Source organism: Sinocyclocheilus rhinocerous, unplaced genomic scaffold, assembly GCF_001515625.1.
Source record: "Sinocyclocheilus rhinocerous isolate Xijiao unplaced genomic scaffold, SAMN03320098_v1.1 scaffold3309, whole genome shotgun sequence".
NCBI lineage: Eukaryota > Metazoa > Chordata > Actinopteri > Cypriniformes > Cyprinidae > Sinocyclocheilus > Sinocyclocheilus rhinocerous.
Window position 1 is genome coordinate 27,168 of NW_015645536.1, and position 18,551 is coordinate 45,718.

The 18,551-nt window shown below is 37.1% G+C and overlaps 1 protein-coding gene across 1 annotated transcript in view; it reads right to left on the reverse strand.

Moving 5' to 3' along the window:
• Nucleotides 1-976: 976 nt before the first annotated feature.
• LOC107706127 (catenin alpha-2-like) overlaps nt 977-18,551 on the reverse strand; it is a 440,403-nt gene continuing 422,828 nt past the window's right edge. The window contains exon 10 of the mRNA XM_016509710.1: nt 977-1,119. Within this exon, the coding sequence (XP_016365196.1) occupies nt 1,012-1,119 (108 nt within the window). The 3' untranslated portion in view covers nt 977-1,011. The remainder of the gene's footprint in view (nt 1,120-18,551) is intronic.

Below are 18,551 nucleotides of genomic sequence, written 5' to 3' on the forward strand. Positions count from 1 at the left end.
ACTCACTGTCCCGCTGGTTATCAAAAAGCGTGTGAATATTAGAAGCACTTTGAAATGAAAGCTTATTCCCACTGACGGTAGATGAGAGCTGTTTGCATGACAAGACGTGTATACTTGCGTGCACATATATTCATGTGTAAAATCTGAGCTATTTACATTTTATCATTTTGCAGATGCTTTTATCCAAAGTGACTAACAAATGAGGAAAAAGCACAAGCAACTATTCATAAAGGAGTGAAGAAGCATTTTAAGAGTGAACCAAAGGAGTATAAAAGCACAGGAACTTAGAGAGGAAAAGGAATAGTTGAAGGAATAGTTTAAAAAGACGTTATTTACTCATCCTCATGACATTAAAAACCTTTATGTTTTTCTTTCTTCAATAGATAACAAAAGAAGAAATTTTTGATGCAATTTTGATGCAATTACAAAGGAATTTGGATTGTTGGATTGATCCTTTCAAAGGATCGAATCGCTCTCCAAACATGTAAAGGAGAGGTAGGCTGAAAAGCAACAAAAAATAAAACAAAAGCAAGACAAAAGAAAGAATAGTTGAACAAATAGTAAAAAAAAAAAAACTAAGGGTGCTATTTACTCACCCTTGTGTCATTGCAAAAAAAAAAAAAAAACCTAAAAAAAAAGTAAAAAAAAAAAAAAAAAAAAAAAAAAAAGGGGGTTTTTTTCCCCCCCTTTTGGTATTGAAAAAAAAAAAAAAAAAAACCTTCAATGGATTGCAAAAGATAATTTTGAATAGTTTATTGGTTTTTGTCCCCATGCAAAAACAAGCAAACAAACAAAAAAAATTAATACAAATAAAACAAACATTTAAAACATTATTTTTTTTGTTCCTCAAACAAATCTATGTACTTACAGGAGTAAGTCTTGCATGTTTGGAACGTTATGATTTTGAGTAAATGATTTTACAAAAATTTCATTTTTGGTTGAACCATTGCTTTATTCACCACATGGCTGTGTACTGTAGGTTAGATAGTAAGTGCTCGTGGAGTTGCGTCTTCAGACTGAAGTTTGTGATGGTTTCAGTAGATCAGGTGGAGGTTGAAATGTCATTCCACAACAGCGGAACAGAGAGAGTGAAGGTTGTTGTAAGCAAGCTGAAATGAGCTGTATTAGCAGCAGGCTGCTCCTCACACACTCATCATGTGAATTATGATTATAAAAATGTCAATTTCCTATTGGTTGTTCCAATGGGTTACTGAGGCCACATGCACGTTATCTACATGCTCTGTTCTTGAGACACTCTTTAGGATGTATGGGCTAGTCTGGCTCCAAAAGGCCAGTGGTTGGTTACGTAAACAACACTTATCAAAAGGGCATCCAGGTTAAACGCCGCCCTGCTGCTGTCTGCCATGATCAGTTTTGAAGGCGAGAAATGCCAAGCCTAACTGTAATGTTGCCTTATTCCCATAGTCTCCCGCTAACAGGCGACAGAGTGACATATTCACACGTGATCGGCCATGCTCGAAACCTTTTGCTTAACATTTTGACATGTGTGTCAACCTGACACTGTCTATCTGAGGCATTGATTGCGACTGTGAATATATGAATGCTCGGGATGGAGTGTGTGCGGCTGTGAGTGAGTGTATGTGTGCGATATAGACAAAGGTGTCCTTGAGGGCTGATACTCAAGGATGAAACCAAAACAAACCCTGTAATTGATTTAGTTTGGAGAGCAGAGGGGTCTTAACGTATGATATTTCCTCCAGAGTCAAACAATAAGGAGCGCGACAATGCTACCTAGCAACAGACAGAAGAGTGAATTCTCATCTGAAAAGGGAAAACGAGTGTGTGTAGAGTGTGTGCGAATGTGAAAGACAAGCAAGAGAAAGAAAATGTAGCAGTCTGACACCTAGCCAGCAATAGGGTTTTCAATTTTCAACACCTCACCGTGGACAAAACCCTAAATCCAAAATGCTTAGTTTCTTTAACCTCTCTGCCATGCAGAACTGTGACTATCTATTTGCTGAAATGCCCATGGCATTTTTTCTATTGAGCGTTTTTTTCCCCTGAATGCAAGTGGGTGTCACAAGTGTCCTCGACAGGAGAATAATGCTAGCGCAACTGTATTGCCTTTAAGGAGAACAGGAAGTAAGCGATCAGCACTCACTCTGTGATTTTGGAACAACAAAGCTCTTTTGTCCGAACACACATTTTCACTCCGAGGTTGAGGGACGGGGTTAGGGCTATATCCTTGCTGGCATGGGATGCAGTAACTATATCTAGACATGGAGTTGGTTAAAGTACAGAAGATGGAGAAATGGAATTGACTGAAAGAGGAGGCAAGAGAAGAGAATGTGGAAAATTAAAACCAAGGTAGTTTTCTCCCTGATTCTTAAGATAAAACAGGCTACAAACATAAAAGTTTATGTACCACTAATGATTAAAAATCAGACAATAAATGCATATTTTTTCTGCTCCTATTAAGACACACACATGAGTTGGTAATGTAGAGGTTAAAATGCATTTTCTGCACTGCCAAGCACAACACAAGCACATGGCCCAACCAAACTCTGATTGCCTAAGTGCATGGTCTCAACCCTTAGAGCAACAGGGAGCTTTATCACAGTATGCACTTCTCATCCCTCGGTGTGAGATTGGTCTGCGCTGCAGCTCCTTCACAATGAAATAAACCGGTATATGTGGGTGCACATGTATAAACTCACACTGACTGCAGTCTGCTATGAAAACCTGGGACGCTGCCTGAAGATTTATATGAAAAGAAAATGGCCTAAATAGACCAATACAGCACCAGACAGACACTCTATAGTTTGTGCAAGTGTGTGTGTGTGTGTGTGTGTTTGTGTGTATGTACGTGAGAAGCAGAGAAAAGTGCATTTCTAGGGGCACAAAATGAGGTCCTCCATCACCTTTTCCCAATGACAGTCGGCCCACATACAATACACAGCAGACGCAGACATAGTCCATATCTCCTCTCTATACATTTAATATCACTGCACTCAGCAGAAAAAAAGCCCCTAGCCTTCAGTTCATAGATTCAACCTGTTAAGGATTTATCCTTAAGGCATCATCTCCCAAAAGAGCATTGATTGTAACTAAACTCCTAAAACATCTCGGTCTGACATCAGCAAACCAAAAATATTTACATGTCAATTATGAATATTCTGATTTTAGCCTTGGCCTCTTCACCCATTATTCATGTTATTATACTATTATAACTGTATAATAATAATAATAATAATAATAATAATAATAATAATAATAATAATAATAAACAAACATATATTTGTCTAAAATAAATAAATATAAATAATAATAATGAATATTATTATGATTATTATTATTAGTAGTAGTAGTAGTAGTAGTAGTAGTACTAGTAGTAATTAATAAATATTACAATACAATCATTATTACAATTACAATAATTATTATGATGTTGTTAATAAACAAATAAACAAATATATAAAACTTTCAAATAGCAATACATATTAATATTAGTTTCATCATCATTTACTTAATACATTTCACTGTTGTTGTTGTGTTATTAAATAAATAATTAAATAAAACAACAACATAATATAAACAAACATACAAAATAAATCAAAAACCTTTCAACAAGTTTGCAAAACTGCTTCTTTGTATGGTTGAAAATAGAAGCTCTGTTCTGTTCTTCCAGTCTTGTGCCAGTGCTCTCTGACACCTCTCATGCAGAGATCAGCCCATCATATAGCATAATACAGGATTTTTGGCACTGTTACACATCAAAGCTGAATCTCTACTTTTGTCAAAAGAAAAACAATTTCAGCCAAACTTTTATTTCCAACCCATATCTCATCTGTGGTACAAGTGTCAGGAACCTGCTCCTCTCTCACGCTGACATTGTCAGTCAGCTGAATGAATTAGATATGCCCAGCACACCAGCCAGTGTTAATACGTGGCTGTATTGAACAGGCCTTGTTTGAGAGGCGGCTTGAGATGAGCTTCGGCCCCTGTGTGGCTCATGTAAAATGGTAGATTCGTCATGGTGGGACAAAGCGGGCGAGTCGAATAGGGATGGCACGACGTGACATGAAAGCATCATAGGAAGACTGTGTGACAAAGGCTGCTGTTTTTGATGAAGTAGGCTGAAAAAATATCATTGTCAATCACTCTGACTGACAGATGAGGAGGTCTACTAAAGAAATATAACCAGAGCAACATTTCGTCCCTCAGATCTTCCAGGTGTAAGCAATCGTGTGAATATTTGCTGTCTCACTTTACCTTACAGTGTTCACTGTATTCTGTATTTATTTACATAAATAAATACAGAGTAACACTCAAAACTGTGTGCATTCACTGTATAAATATTCACAATGCCCTGGGGCAAATCCTTTTTGCATTTTATCATACAACTCACTGGAATCCTTGATTCTGATTGGCCAATCACATCATTCAGTGTTCCAAATTGTTGTATAATAACCACTAAACTGTCTGTTTATGTATAGTCATGTACCTGTTGTCACTGCCAACCAATCTCTTTCAGTGTGCTGGTTTCATGTCTCTCATAACACTCTCTGCTTCCATAATAAAATCATTTCAACTTGAATAAGTATTTCCATCACCTTCTATTTATTTATTTCCCACATAAAAAGTATGGCCATAATCACGAAATAAACCTCTTCAGGGTGATATAAGACTCCTCCACTTCCTGCCCAGTTCTTCATTACCCTGTCAGGGTTTATTCTGACTGTGCATTATGACATATTTAGCCACAAATAAATAGTTATTGCAGGAAAGTTGCTTATAAGTACACATTGCTGTTATTTCTACAGTAAATGGCAAGTACTGTCCTTTTTTTTTTTTTTAAAGAACAGTTATGCATCATCTTTTGTATTTGTTGCATCTGCACAAAATCATCGCTAGCAGATTTTCCAGTAAAGATGTGCCCGGCGATATGATACTATGAAAGATTTAAAAGACCAGGTCACATTGAAGAAACTATCATATTTATTATAGCAATTTTCTGTATTGTTGTTTAAATTAAGGTGCACAGGGACTTATAGTTGCTGATGTCTGCATTAAGTAAGAGTGAGTCAGTGAGTCTGAGAAAGAGAGAGAAGCAAAGCAAATAATGGAGTACAATGAGAATGGAAGAGCAAAGTGGGACGGGATCAGTAAATTACCTCACGGGAAATGGTGATAATATTTTCTCTGTGGACTCGACCTCCTATAAATTACACTTTGCATTTAATAAGCCTTTACCACGAACTTGCTACCTTATATGCATTTACCTAATTAATCAGAGATGGCAGTGCGGCGGCTAACTTGCTTTACTCTGTATTTTACCGTGGTAAAAAAAAAACATTCTAATTAGGAGAGATGATTTAGTTTTCTTTAATGAGAATTGATGGATATTCTCCTGCTTCGTGAAACCCTTTCTCTTTTGTTCTACCCTCCTCCTCCACCGTCCCTACGAACCCAACTGCAAATCAGCCACTTCTATAAAAATGGCAAATGAGCCTGTGAGTTTGATTAATGGGCTTAATTTTCAGAGGATTTGACTCTGCTACGATAGTCCACTTCACCTCTAAAGCTTTCTGATGATTAGATTTAGACTGTGTCAAAAAGTCAAACAGCTTAGAGACAAGTGTCCCTGAACCCCTCCCTCTACTGCCGTCACCTCCCTGATTCACTCACTAACCATTAACACCAACTTTATTCCCATATCGTACATTCGTGTTAAAGACTTTTGCCTTGGAAGATAAATGTAAAAAAAAAAAAAAAGTTAATATTTTGTATATATTTAATATTTAAAAATATTTAATATAAAATATTTAGTTAACTTCTCACCGATTACAAGCGTATATTTTGGATTGTGTGACTTTATGTGCATATCTACTGGCATTGATGCAGTTTGTACCGTATTGACAGGAAGTGAGCGAGAGAGAGAAGAGGATGGGATCGGGAAAGGTCCGCGAGCCGGGACTTGAACTTGGGACGCCCGAAGTGCAGTTACGCTATATGTCAGTGTGCTGCCCACGAGGATATTGGCACGACAAATGTCTCTTTTTGATGTCATGAAGTTGCAATTTTACTCTGCTCAACGACCAGCAGCGTTTTATCTTATCATTAGTTAAGTCTGCATTTACACAGAGGAGCTGTTTTTGGAACAGCACGAAAGAGCACAAGAACGCTTCACTGGCACATCTAAAAATGAACTCCACTCAGCATAAAAGCCAACATCACTTCAATCTGGTCCAAGAAACACAGCAGAATTTGGCAGCCTTGTAAAAGTTTAATCGAGTAATCCCATAACCCAGTGGGTCAGTCCTTGTTATCTCTTCACACAAAGATGGCCACTGCATTGTTGAGTAAATGTTGTCTCTAATACTCTTACACAGTGACTTCTGATAGAAATCCTGTTAATATTACATGTGAAGCCGGGCTTTGATGATGTAGGACAACCTAAAACTAGGGCTTTCCCCAAGAGAAACCCAACGTTGCCTCAAGGGAGACTGCCTTCACTGTTTTCTCTCTTCTGCGTTTTGGAGACAGATGACATTGCTGCCAGGAAATGGTTTTGTTCTCTGCATTGATGTTTTTTTTTTTTTTTTAAGACTGGTAACACTGCTGTGTACAAATTTTTAGAAATAAATAAATAAATAAAAAAAGAAAGAAAGAAAGAAAGAGATATTTATATGAGTCCCTTTTATTTCTAATGTATGTCAGGATCAAGTTTCTGGATCAATCAAACAAACAAACAAACAAACAAACAAACATGTAAATAAATAAATACATTCTTAGGAGAGAGAAAAATAAGGTCAGTATTTTTAATGAATTAATATTTGTTTATTTGATTCTATTTCAAATAAATACTGTTATTTTAAACTGTTTATTCATCAAAGAATCCTGAAAAAAATATTTGTTTCCAAAAAATATTAAGCCGCACAACTGTTGTGAATATTGACAACAATAAGAAATGCACAACCAAAAAAGCTGTGAACATTTTGAAAGAAAGAAAGAAAGAAAGAAAGGAAAGAAAGGAAAGAAAGGAAAGAAAGAAAGAAATACCTTCTAATGCTTTTTAGAAATAGGAAATAGAAATAGTCTGTCTATTTCTATTTCTAAAAAGCTTTAGAAGTCAAGCCAGGAAATTATGACATATACGCATGTTTAACGTGAGACGAATCTCAGATATCTTTGCACACTTGAAAGCGACAGCGAATACTATCCCAGCTGATTGCCATTCAGATCCAGACCCTGAAGATCCATGTGTGGACGGACAATTAGAATTCAACTCATGACCTCATGATAATGTTCCATCAGCAGAAGCAGATAGAAGTTTGGAAAAAATAATTAATGAAATAAAAATTACCCACTCCAACCTAGTCCGCCCTGCTCGCATCATCAGATCACGTACACTGCAAGAATAAGGTAGATGCTTCAAAGTTCTCCCTCCAAGGGCCCGACTGGAGACGCAGATGTGTGCCAAGAAGCGCAGTGAGCTCTTGTTTAACAGTGCTGTTAGCCACGTGCCCTAATAAGGGTAAATTGTTATTTCATTAGCTCTAATTACTAAAAACCGTAAAGAGCGACGGGGTAGACACACTGTAACTAATTTTCCAAGAGCGCTGTAGGTAATTCTTCAGGAAGATTGTTCAAAGGCTCTCCTGATGTCAGCGCACGAACGGCAGAAAGCGAATCTAAGAAAAATTATTTGTAACACCTCCTATTGAGATACTTGAAAGCCTTTCCAAATGGCATGGTGACAAAAACTTTCTAATGTGTCCAAGATCTACCGTGGAGAGAAAAAATAGAGAACAAATTGTGAGCATTATGAGATTATATAGCTGGCGATGAGGTGGCATAACTGCTATCATGCAGTGTCAGAAATACTATGGAAAGCGGCCAGCAGGAAATGGACCTGTGTGTATGTGTTACAAATAGCGATATTCTGCGTTGTTGTGAATTGTAAATGCAGTACCCACACATACCTACTTCTTATAGCCTGCATGATGCCAGCAACCCGATAAAGGGTGGAGATCGCTCTGGTGTTCGCTGCTCTTTGGCAAACCATTAACCTTTTGTTTGGTAGAGAGCAGTGCATTAATTTGTGCTCATGAAATGATTCTAACAATCAATATCAGCCGCAGGAAATACCATGATCGCAATTGGCAGGCAATGTTCACTGTGGCAATCTATAAAACTGACCGACCCAGCTCGACTTTGGAAAAGTCTAATATCAACATTATATGAAGCAGACTGTGTAATCGCCTAATTCAGTTTAATTAATCATTTTTAGGTTGTTCTAAACGTGTTTCAAAGGCAGGACGATCAATGCCATGATTATGACAATGTCACATACGTTCAGGCTACATACAGTGGGTACGGAAAGTATTCAGACCCCCTTAAATTTTTCACTCTTTGTTATATTGCAGCCATTTGCTAAAATCATTTAAGTTAATTTTTTTTCCTCATTAATGTACACACAGCACCCCATATTGACAGAAAAACACAGAATTGTTGAGGGGTGCTGTGTGTACATTAATGAGGAAAAAAAATTAACTTAAATGATTTTAGCAAATGGCTGCAATATAACAAAGAGTGAAAAATTGAAGGGGGTCTGAATACTTTCCGTACCCACTGTATGTAAGAAATAATATTTCCAATGGTAGTTGTAAAAGTTGATCTCAGAGGAGAATTCCACTATTGATTAGCAATAATTTTTGATCACTAGACTACAGTGTACAATTAAGCGATAAGTACAAGAGTGCAACGGATTGCTGTTGTGTTGAAAATCAGACTGTGACTTGGCACTAATGGTTATTTTATTTTATTTTATTTCTTTTTCCTAAATGCATCATAATTATCTTATGGTGAACAATTTGTCCATGCATATCTCTCTCTCTCTCTCTCTCTCTCTCTCTCTCTCTCTCTATTTATTTTTATTACTATTATTAATAATAATAATAATAATAATAATAGGGTTTAAAAAGGGTCCCGGAAATGGATGCATCACTTTAAAATTAGTTTTGTTATGTTATAATGAGTGTCTCTTCGCCTTTTTGAAGAACACTGAACAACGTGAAAAGAGCCTAGTCAGAGTAAGAATAATAATAGAATAATGAGGTCTTGTCTTTTTTTGATACTGGAGTGAAGTGTTGAGGTGGCGCAGGATATGGAGCTGTACAGATGTAGGGGGTAGCAGGTGGAGCAGAGAGAGGCAGAGAAATGCGCAAAGAGGATCCTGTAGGAGGAAATAGAGATAGCCTTTAATTTGAGACCAATTGCACAGGGGAGATGGAGCATCATGCAGCAGACACTTGAGAATCGTCCATCTGTAAGGTAATAAATTCCATGCGTATTAGCATCCAGTTTCACCCACACTCTATATCTCTCGCACAGGCACACAGAATCGGGACCCTAGGTACAAGCAGTCTCTTTATGGCTATGGGAAAACACTGTGAATGAAGAACTGATTGTTCGGCTTAAAGAGCACACAGGTTCTGCTGTAGACGGGTACAGACTACTTTCATGCTTTCTTTGTGATGCACATAACACAACTTACTTCGATTATAGCTAATGTCTAAAGAGGGATGCATGTGCCTCAGAAAGCTGTTTGAATTTGCATACACTGTCATGAAAGGTAAGGTTTGTATCACTGTCCTTCAATTTCCAGCTAATTTCACAATGTAATGTCTAATTAATTATTGTGTTTAACCCTTTAGGCGCCAGGGTTTTTTGGAAAAATGCTGGATTTTGACATCAAGATTTCAAAAGCTTGTGGCTTGAAAGGGCTTAAAGATAGAGATCTAATGTAAATTATAAAAATGTTGGGCATGACCGAATGTTTATGTGGGGTGTAAATATACTAATCTAATTGGCATATTATGACGTCATCAGGGGGGTGGCCCTCTTGAATGTCATAGTATTCAGGAAATAATAGATATTGAATTGATGTTTGAACTTATTTGCATGTTTTTTTAACTGAGGCGAAACGTGCAGTAAGGTACGTAAAAACGGTGTTGCAGAAATGTACACAGAGGTACGTATTTTTATGAGACTGGGTTGGAAGTACTACATGTCTGCCATCTAATGGTAGGGAATATAAATGAGATATTACACCATATTAGGAACTACAGTCTATTTGATTAAGTATGACGTCTTGTCGCAATTTTGCGACTTTGGCGCTAAGAGGGTTAATAGCAGTCCTGAAAACAAAATGTCATTTTATATTTAAAGACCATTTGTTTAAATTTTTTTTTATTTCAATTAATTAATTCATACACATTTTGTGTATAAGTATGACTATTGAATCCACAACTCCTGGATTCCAGCCATGGACAAACATCCACATCTTCAGCTTTCAAAAGCCATTTATTGTTCCTAGAGCTACAAATTCAAAATTGCACTGGAAACCAAAGCGAAACTTTGTGGCACACCTTAAACTGACAAGGTGTATTCAAGAAGAGCAAACATACATTTTACAGAGAAATACTGGTATTTGACAACCATCAAATAACAACTTCCCTCACAAAGCCTGCACAAAGAGTATATTAAACTATTCAAGCATGTATACAGTATATTTTACATGCTACACTGCCGGTTAGTCTCCATTCACCCCTGACAAGTGCTCATCATCGGGACAATCAGAAGGTAGTCAAATCGCACACTTAATCAGAGGTGGGTGGATGTTGATGAAAACCCTATAATACAGAACAAAAACTCCCCATTGTTCCCGCACACTGACATCTGCAGCATTAGATGTCCTCCTCTGTCCTCTCCTCGCCTGGCTAACCACCCGCAGGGGAACTGCCAGCTAAGCGGCATTTACAGTGTTTTCAATTGGATATGATAAGCTAATTCCACAGGCCGGCATTCTGATTCCCTCTAATGTTATTTTTCTTTCTTTTTAACATGGCCAGCCTGGCCCCGAGCAGTAAAAGTTGAAATTGGACAGCTTTAGATTGTCCGATTGCCCGAGATATTCAATTACCGGAGTCTCCAAGATACTTCAAGAAACCTACCTGCAAAGCTATAGTACTGTTTGAGGCACTTGTGTAAAAATACTGTAAAATTAGGATGCCGTCAGAAATAATGTCATAAATAGATTTCTTTATCAATTAACTTCTATTAACTAAATGAAATCAACATTTGGTGTGAGCATCTAAAAAACACTTTTGTAAGTTGATAGGGGACACTGGCCAGCCTTGCAGTACAGGTGTACAACACCATGATGCGGCAGTATGTGATGACAAATGGTGCATGCAGAGGAAGAAATCAAAAAGTAATGCGTTCCAGGGAGAAGGTGAGGGAGGGAGAGGCTGATCTATCTGACTGGAGCTCCTCCCAAATGTGGAGGTGCCTCTGCGTTAGATTTCCTCAGAGGCCAATAACTCTGCTTGAAAAGGGATTACGCCAGTCCAAAGGTCTGGGTCACCACAAATAGACTTGTTCCAATAGCCATCTATCGTGTTCGGCACACCATTTAATGCAGCATGCCCCCCCCTTTCCTGCAGAATAATATTTACTGCCTGCAGCAATGCGTTTGGAATCATGAAGGCCCGAAGGCCGATTCAATATTGGTTACAGTTAGGTCGATATTGATTCTGCATAATCATTAAAGAAGGCAGCCTTTCACCCTTCATCTCATCGGGAAGGTCGGTGCTTTAAATTCAAGTCTATGCGACTTCATGAACTGGAGTGGCACTTAAAGTCACACTCTACAAGAGATATGGGCACTGTTTGCCCTGAATATAAAGGAAGGGGAGCTGTTCCAGATTAGGGTGACCTGAAAAGACCAGAGCTATGTTGGTAAGGTGACTCGCAATACACAAGACAATGGCCTTTCGTTTACTGAAACAAAAATTCTCTGAAAAATAAAGCTGATTTGAATATTTGGACACTGGGTGAACAGATGCATGAATTCAGAAAGTTCAGGCAGGAGGAGTTGGGACTTTATTCAAGGTCCTTAAGCACTCAAGGGCAAGAAGGCCAAGCAACCCAAAGTTAATTTTCTTTCTCAACGAAAAACATAACATACTCCAAACTTTCAGACACCTACAGAAACTCAACAAAAATCAATAAACCTCAATAACTGACCCTACAGTCTCGATGGCCATAATGTATTACTGTAAATACAGTGAATTTCCATTAACAGTTGGATCTTTTTTTCTCTCTCTCTATGCTCGATGCTACTAGGAAGTTCTCTATTCTATCCAGCTAGCAATGATTTAAAACTGCTATGTTTCACATTAATCGATTTTCAATTAATTTGTTTTAATTAAATGAATATGAATTAAATATGCAAAGGATTATCTAAGTCATTAAAGCACTAATTGGAACAAAGCACTTATATTATAATACTCAATGTCTGAACAATCATGACTCTAAGAAATTACACAGCACATTTGAATCGATGCAGCGGTTTACTAGTTAACACTGCCTCTCGGTACCTCTCCTCAAAAAACTACATTTCAGATACAGCTGCAAGAATTCAGTTCTAAAGCTCAGTTGTTTTTTGTTTTTTTTTGCTTTTCTTCAGAAGGAATTCTCCGCAGAGATGTGGGGATCAAAACAAGACAACAGTAATGAAGTATTCACATAGTAATGAAAAATGCAAACACAAAATTAAGAATAAAAGCTAGCACAAAGAAAAGGCAAAGCGGGACATAAAATGAGTGATCCATAAAAGATAATATTCAAATGTATGCAAACAAAAGCTTTATAGGAGGATAAAATGTTATCATGGGAGGGAATACAAACAGATTACAGATAAAACAAGGGATGTTGAGATGTCAAACTAATGAGGAAAAGCACAACTGCGTGTGGCGTCGTCCTCAGGGAATGACGTTGGGGAGTTTTGTTCCCGAGACCTGAGAGTGGAGACTTTTTGAAGCCCAGGCTGAAAGCTTTCTTTAGGATAGCATCCCTAGTGAGCCAGCTAGCTGAAAAAGTAGGTTATGGAGATTCAAGTGCAAACAGATGCAGGTCAGGGCTGCTCAGCAGGTATTCATTTTTTCTGCATTATGAAGACAACAAAGAGACTTTTGTGACTGTACACAACGCTCAAAGCTCAGAGGGAGGAGTGATGTAACTTGCTAATCATTTAGCAGCCACTTTTTTTTCTCGCAACTTACGGAACATTTGCAGATCACCTGGAGGTTTAATATCTTGCTCAAGAGCGTCATAAGATGCTGGTAACTGACCAATTTGGTTACCACCAAATAGTCTACAGAACATGCATTAAAAACTGCAATCACTGAAGAACATGGGATACAGAAAAAAAAACAAAAAAACATGTACCTACCTCAGAAGTGGTAAAAGGACAGGCTAGCAATTGACTGAACACAAACATGAGTTTACTGACAAAGAAAGAGGAGCAGAACAAGAAAACAAGTTTGTTGTGCAAACTTTGGAGAAAAGCCTCAAGGATGTAGAACCTAGCAAGGCTGGTTTATAGGGTTTGTTGGCGGCCAAGAGCCTGAATGAAGGACCAAAGATGCTCTGCTGTTTGAATCGCGATGGACCATAACGTCCTTGCAGCCTTCATCTTCCAATCAGACTTTCTTACCTCTATAAACGTAAACATATTCCTCATCTCGGCTTTTTCAATGGGACTCTTTATAACCTGTGTTTTAGTGAATAAAAGCATGTCTATGTTTTGATCAGCACAGTGAAGGAACTGTTAATAAGCACAAGATAATTATGGGAAGGCCATCAATAAAAGAATGTGTAAAAGTTAGATTGCAGCAGTGGGTATAGCTAATTGATGATGCATAAATCCTTTCTGTGATTAGGGGCAGGTGAGGAACACACTTTTATTACAATCCATTGTCTGCCAGCCATTCAGAAGTTGGCCTTCATCGTTGATTTGAGACATGCTTTGTGTTTTTTTTTTCTTACAACGTCTATAGTACTCATATAATGTCGACATTCTCAAATCTATTCAGTAGATTCTGACAGTCTTGGCATGGTATTATTCACATATTATCGTGTGTGTGTGTGTGTGTGTGTTAATATAACTATATTATAATTATATTAATAAACAAACAAATAAGGTGGATAAATGCACAGTCATAGTAATTCTAAATTAATTTAAACAATTACATTTCTGTATTATCTATATAACTCCACTTTTAAATAAATATTTGAGACACTAAACCTACTAAATAAGAAAAATCATTATAAAAAACAAAAAAACAAAAAAAAAACACCAAACTGGCCCATCCAACTTTATTCCAAAACTTTTAAAACTGTATTTAAGTTATTTGCTGAAAATCTTCCCCTCCCCCAGAATTCACAAATCACATTCAAAAAGATGAATAATATTACAGATATTCTAGAAACAACTTATTTTGACATCATTGACATCAATTTAATGGTTTTCCATACGTGCTATCTAGAGCACAAGGGATATTTTCAGTGAATAATGAAATTAATTTCAATTTGATCTTCAAATAAAGGTATGATATGGCTTCACAAATACGTTGAATATGGGACCAGAGTTAAATTAACATACAGCACAAGAGTGGAGCAGGATAAAGTTGTTTGAGGGCAGTCGTAGCCTAATGGTTAGAGAGTCAGACTTGTAACCCAAAGGTCACGGGTTCGAGTCTCTGTACCAGCAGGGATGGTAGGGGGAGGGAGTGAATGCAAAGCACAAATTCCAAGTGGGCCACATACGTCATGTGCTGTCCTTTTCTTCCTTATAGTGACATTTCCTTACGAGAGTGTGTTTAAGTATTTGTGAAGAAGCAACAGATGATATAGAATCAGCATAAAAGGCTAATGCAAGCTGGTCTTCTTGCTTAGGTTTCTATTTCTTTACTGCTAATCGTCCCTCGGCAGTAAGAGAGATGATTTTCATTCCTCAAGCTGTGATGTCACAGGTGGTAAGACGAAGAGGGAGAGAGCGGGACACGAGAGAGCAAAACCCCAGTCCCCTCGTTTTATTAACACAAGTTCATTCTCTAATGCAATCTCTGCTAATTAAGGTCACCATACCCACATCATAAATATTTCTCTACACCCACACAAAAGGTCTGCTAGCTATGGCAGCACTGCTTGAGGCTTGGAAAGCTATCTCTTTCTTTCTCTCATTCTTTTTCATGCTACTTCTATTTCAAGGCCAAAAAAGAATATGTCTGGTAGTTAGCAGGGTCTTTTTTCCCCCTTTCTTTTTCACTTAGTTTCAGGTGAGGCAGATAGGAGGAAACTATTTTCAAAATGTTCAGACGCTCACATATTGACCACTAAATGACAGTGTTTCCTTCTTGAAAACAGACACCTATGTGATAAAAATATCATGTAACATAGCAACTGTTCACTGATAATGTGCCACAGTCACATAAAACTATTGATCGTGACCTATGACCTTTAGGGGCTTTGAGACTAACCTGAAGGGGTTCTGGTGAGTGGCAGCTTTGACATTTCACTTGTTTTCCTTCGAAAGGGTAAATTCACACATTATTATATTTGCAGATTTTGTTTTAGATTGCTTTTAAAGGCAGGGTATGTGATTTTTGAAAAGGGTCAGTGTTTGAAAGCTGTGTATGTGAACCTGACAAAGCCCTAACACAGTTCTAGGAGAAAAAAAAATAAAATTGAATTTACTGAGGCTGTGATCTATGGATCTTTCTTTTTTTTCCACTTAAACATTTAACGAGTGTTTACAAGAATCACTATGAAATCTAAATTACCCATTTACTTTTTTTATTGTACATAGTTAATGTTTGTTTAAAGTTTGTCTTTGTAATCTTTAATCAAAAAGATTCTGGCACGCTCTCTAAATCTAAGTGTAATCAGTTCCCAGTGGATAAAAATCAATGCCCTAATATTTGGTATTCCATTTCAAAACATCAGATTATAAAACAAGATGCAAACAGTGTTCCATGTCGATCTCAAGTATACGAAACAGAACTCCACACTCTGGCTGAAACTAACAGCAATGTTGAAAGCACCACAGAAACATAATCCTTACATTTTTGCTTCACAAATGGCCTACAAATAGCTTATTCAAGTTGACAGTTCACTCAAATAACCAAGCATTTATTCATCTCCAAACCTGTATGCAATTCTTTCTTTTGTGGAGCACAAAATATATTTTGAAGAATGTTTCAACTGTTTTTTTTTGTCCATATAATAAAATTGAATGTGCAAACCAACATTGGAGCCCATTACCTTTCATTTTCAAAACATATTATTTTGTGTTTCACAGAAAGAAAAGCATGTAGGTTTGGAACAACATAACGGATGAACTCTCCCTTTAAGCCATCTCTGCACATTAAAACCGGGGTATGAGCAAGAATGTTTCAACTTTTTTGTCCATATAATAAAATTGAATGTGCAAACCAACATTGGAGCCCATTACCTTTCATTTTCAAAACATATTATTTTGTGTTTCACAGAAAGAAAAGCATGTAGGTTTGGAACAACATAACGGATGAACTCTCCCTTTAAGCCATCTCTGCACATTAAAACCGGGGTATGAGGAAGCATTAAAAAATGGCATGCTTCACCTTCCAAGCCAAACACATTTTTATTAACCTTTTCTACGGCTAGCAAACCAAAGCAGATCTGCTAAAAGCAACTGGTGTGGAGGATGATCTAAAGTCAGCCGAAGCAGTAAATGCACGTAAATATGAGTGAAATGATATGAGATTTTCCAGAGGAAGAGATGCACAGGTCATTGAGTCACAGTGCGTGAAACAAAGTTTACATCACTACACTGCTTTCCCCATTGACAGTTGACAAATGTTTGTGGGATGATGCGTTTGTGTTTTTGTACACCAATTCATGTGTGCCAACAGGTTCACATTAATAACCCCCATCTCAGCTGTGCTACAATTCTGCAAATAATTTAATAACCTTTTAAATTGCCAGTTCTTTTATAATGCAATGCATTACAGGAATGTAGAACAAAAGACACTAGAACCAGACGCTCTTGCAGTCGTTTATAGTCTACAAAGTGAATATGAGAAAGTATTGAAATCATTAATATTAACCATTAAGTGAATGTAAGAATGGCTCTCTGAAGAGATAAAGCCTACCTCATACTCACATTTGCTAGCCTGTATTTCTTACAGGATGAAATCGGTGTAACATTTCCCGAGATTATTGTTATACAAATAAAATGTAATCTATATTCATATTCATGTACCAGTTATGTTGCTATTGATTGCAAGAGAAAGAGAGAGCGCGAACGAGAGGGAGATTTTTTTACAGCAGTACAGACGTTGCATCAGGATAGAGCTGCGACGCGTGACCTCTATTTCATCAGGCACCTTGACCCCAGCAGGAAACAGTGACTATTGATCGGCTGGAAAATCGGACATGAGCTGCTTGGCTGTTCTTTATTCTGAGATAATACCAGTGAGGGAACATTTTATTTGATGAAGTCAGGGAACGGCACTCCCTTCAGGTCAACTCTGTGTGTGTGTTCCTTATCTACCTGTTTTAGGGACAAATTCGCAGAAAAATGTCCCCGGAATGTTTTATCTGACAAAACTCATTTTGTGGACGTTCTCAAAGGGAAAAGAGGTGGATAAATTATAATTTTTTTTTATCAAGGAGGCATTAAACTGATCAAAAGTGACGGCAAAGACTTACATATTGTTAAAAAAATTCAATGTGATGTTCTTTTGAATTTCCTATTCATCATGGGATCCTAAAGAAAAGTATCACAGTTTTCACAAAAATACAAGCAGAACAAAAGTTTTCAGCTGTGATAAGATGTATCAAAATGCATAAAAATATATAATATATAAAATAAAAAAAAGTTATTTTAAATTGCAAAAATAGTACGGCAAATATTATTTTTACTGTATTTTTTATATAAAATAAATGCAGATTTGGTGATCATAAGAGAGAAAATAAAATATTATTTTACTGTATTTTTATATAAAATTAATTCAGATTTGGTGATCATAAGACAGAGAGAGAGATAAAGCAAAAAAAAAAAAAAAAAAAACTACTTACCAGCTCCAAATTTGAGACCAGTATATACTAGGGGTGTCCCTTTCATAGTCGAATCGGAATTGTTGAATCTTGCCAATATTCGACTGCTAGTCGAATCATATGTTTTGGGGGTCAAGAGTCAAGTCACACATTTGACAGTCATAATTACGTTAACACACAGGGGAAATGTGTAACGGACGCCTCACAGATACAAATGGGGTAAATAATGTTTTATGCTTTGATTAAAAGATAGTTAACATTAAACGTCAGCGAAACCCTAAGAATTCACAAATTTTTTTGCAATAGTGCTCTCATTATAACCTTATGTATATGACAGTAGTTATTAATGTTCTGCATTACTGTTTTGAGCTGCGCACGCTGAAGATGACCAATAGAATGAAGCAGCAGTTTTTTAATCAATGGGATTTAACTAATCATTTATCTCATATAGAATATGCTTCGTTATTTATACAACATAACGTTAATATTACGACTAATAGGCTATCTGCACAAGACGCCCCAGAAACGTGTCTGTGCGGCTCTGAATGAACTCCTTTTGTGGACGCGTTCTTCACGCAACAACGTGCAGAAACACAACAACTAAACTCTACAAATTCACAGCGTTTTATTATAATAGTGTT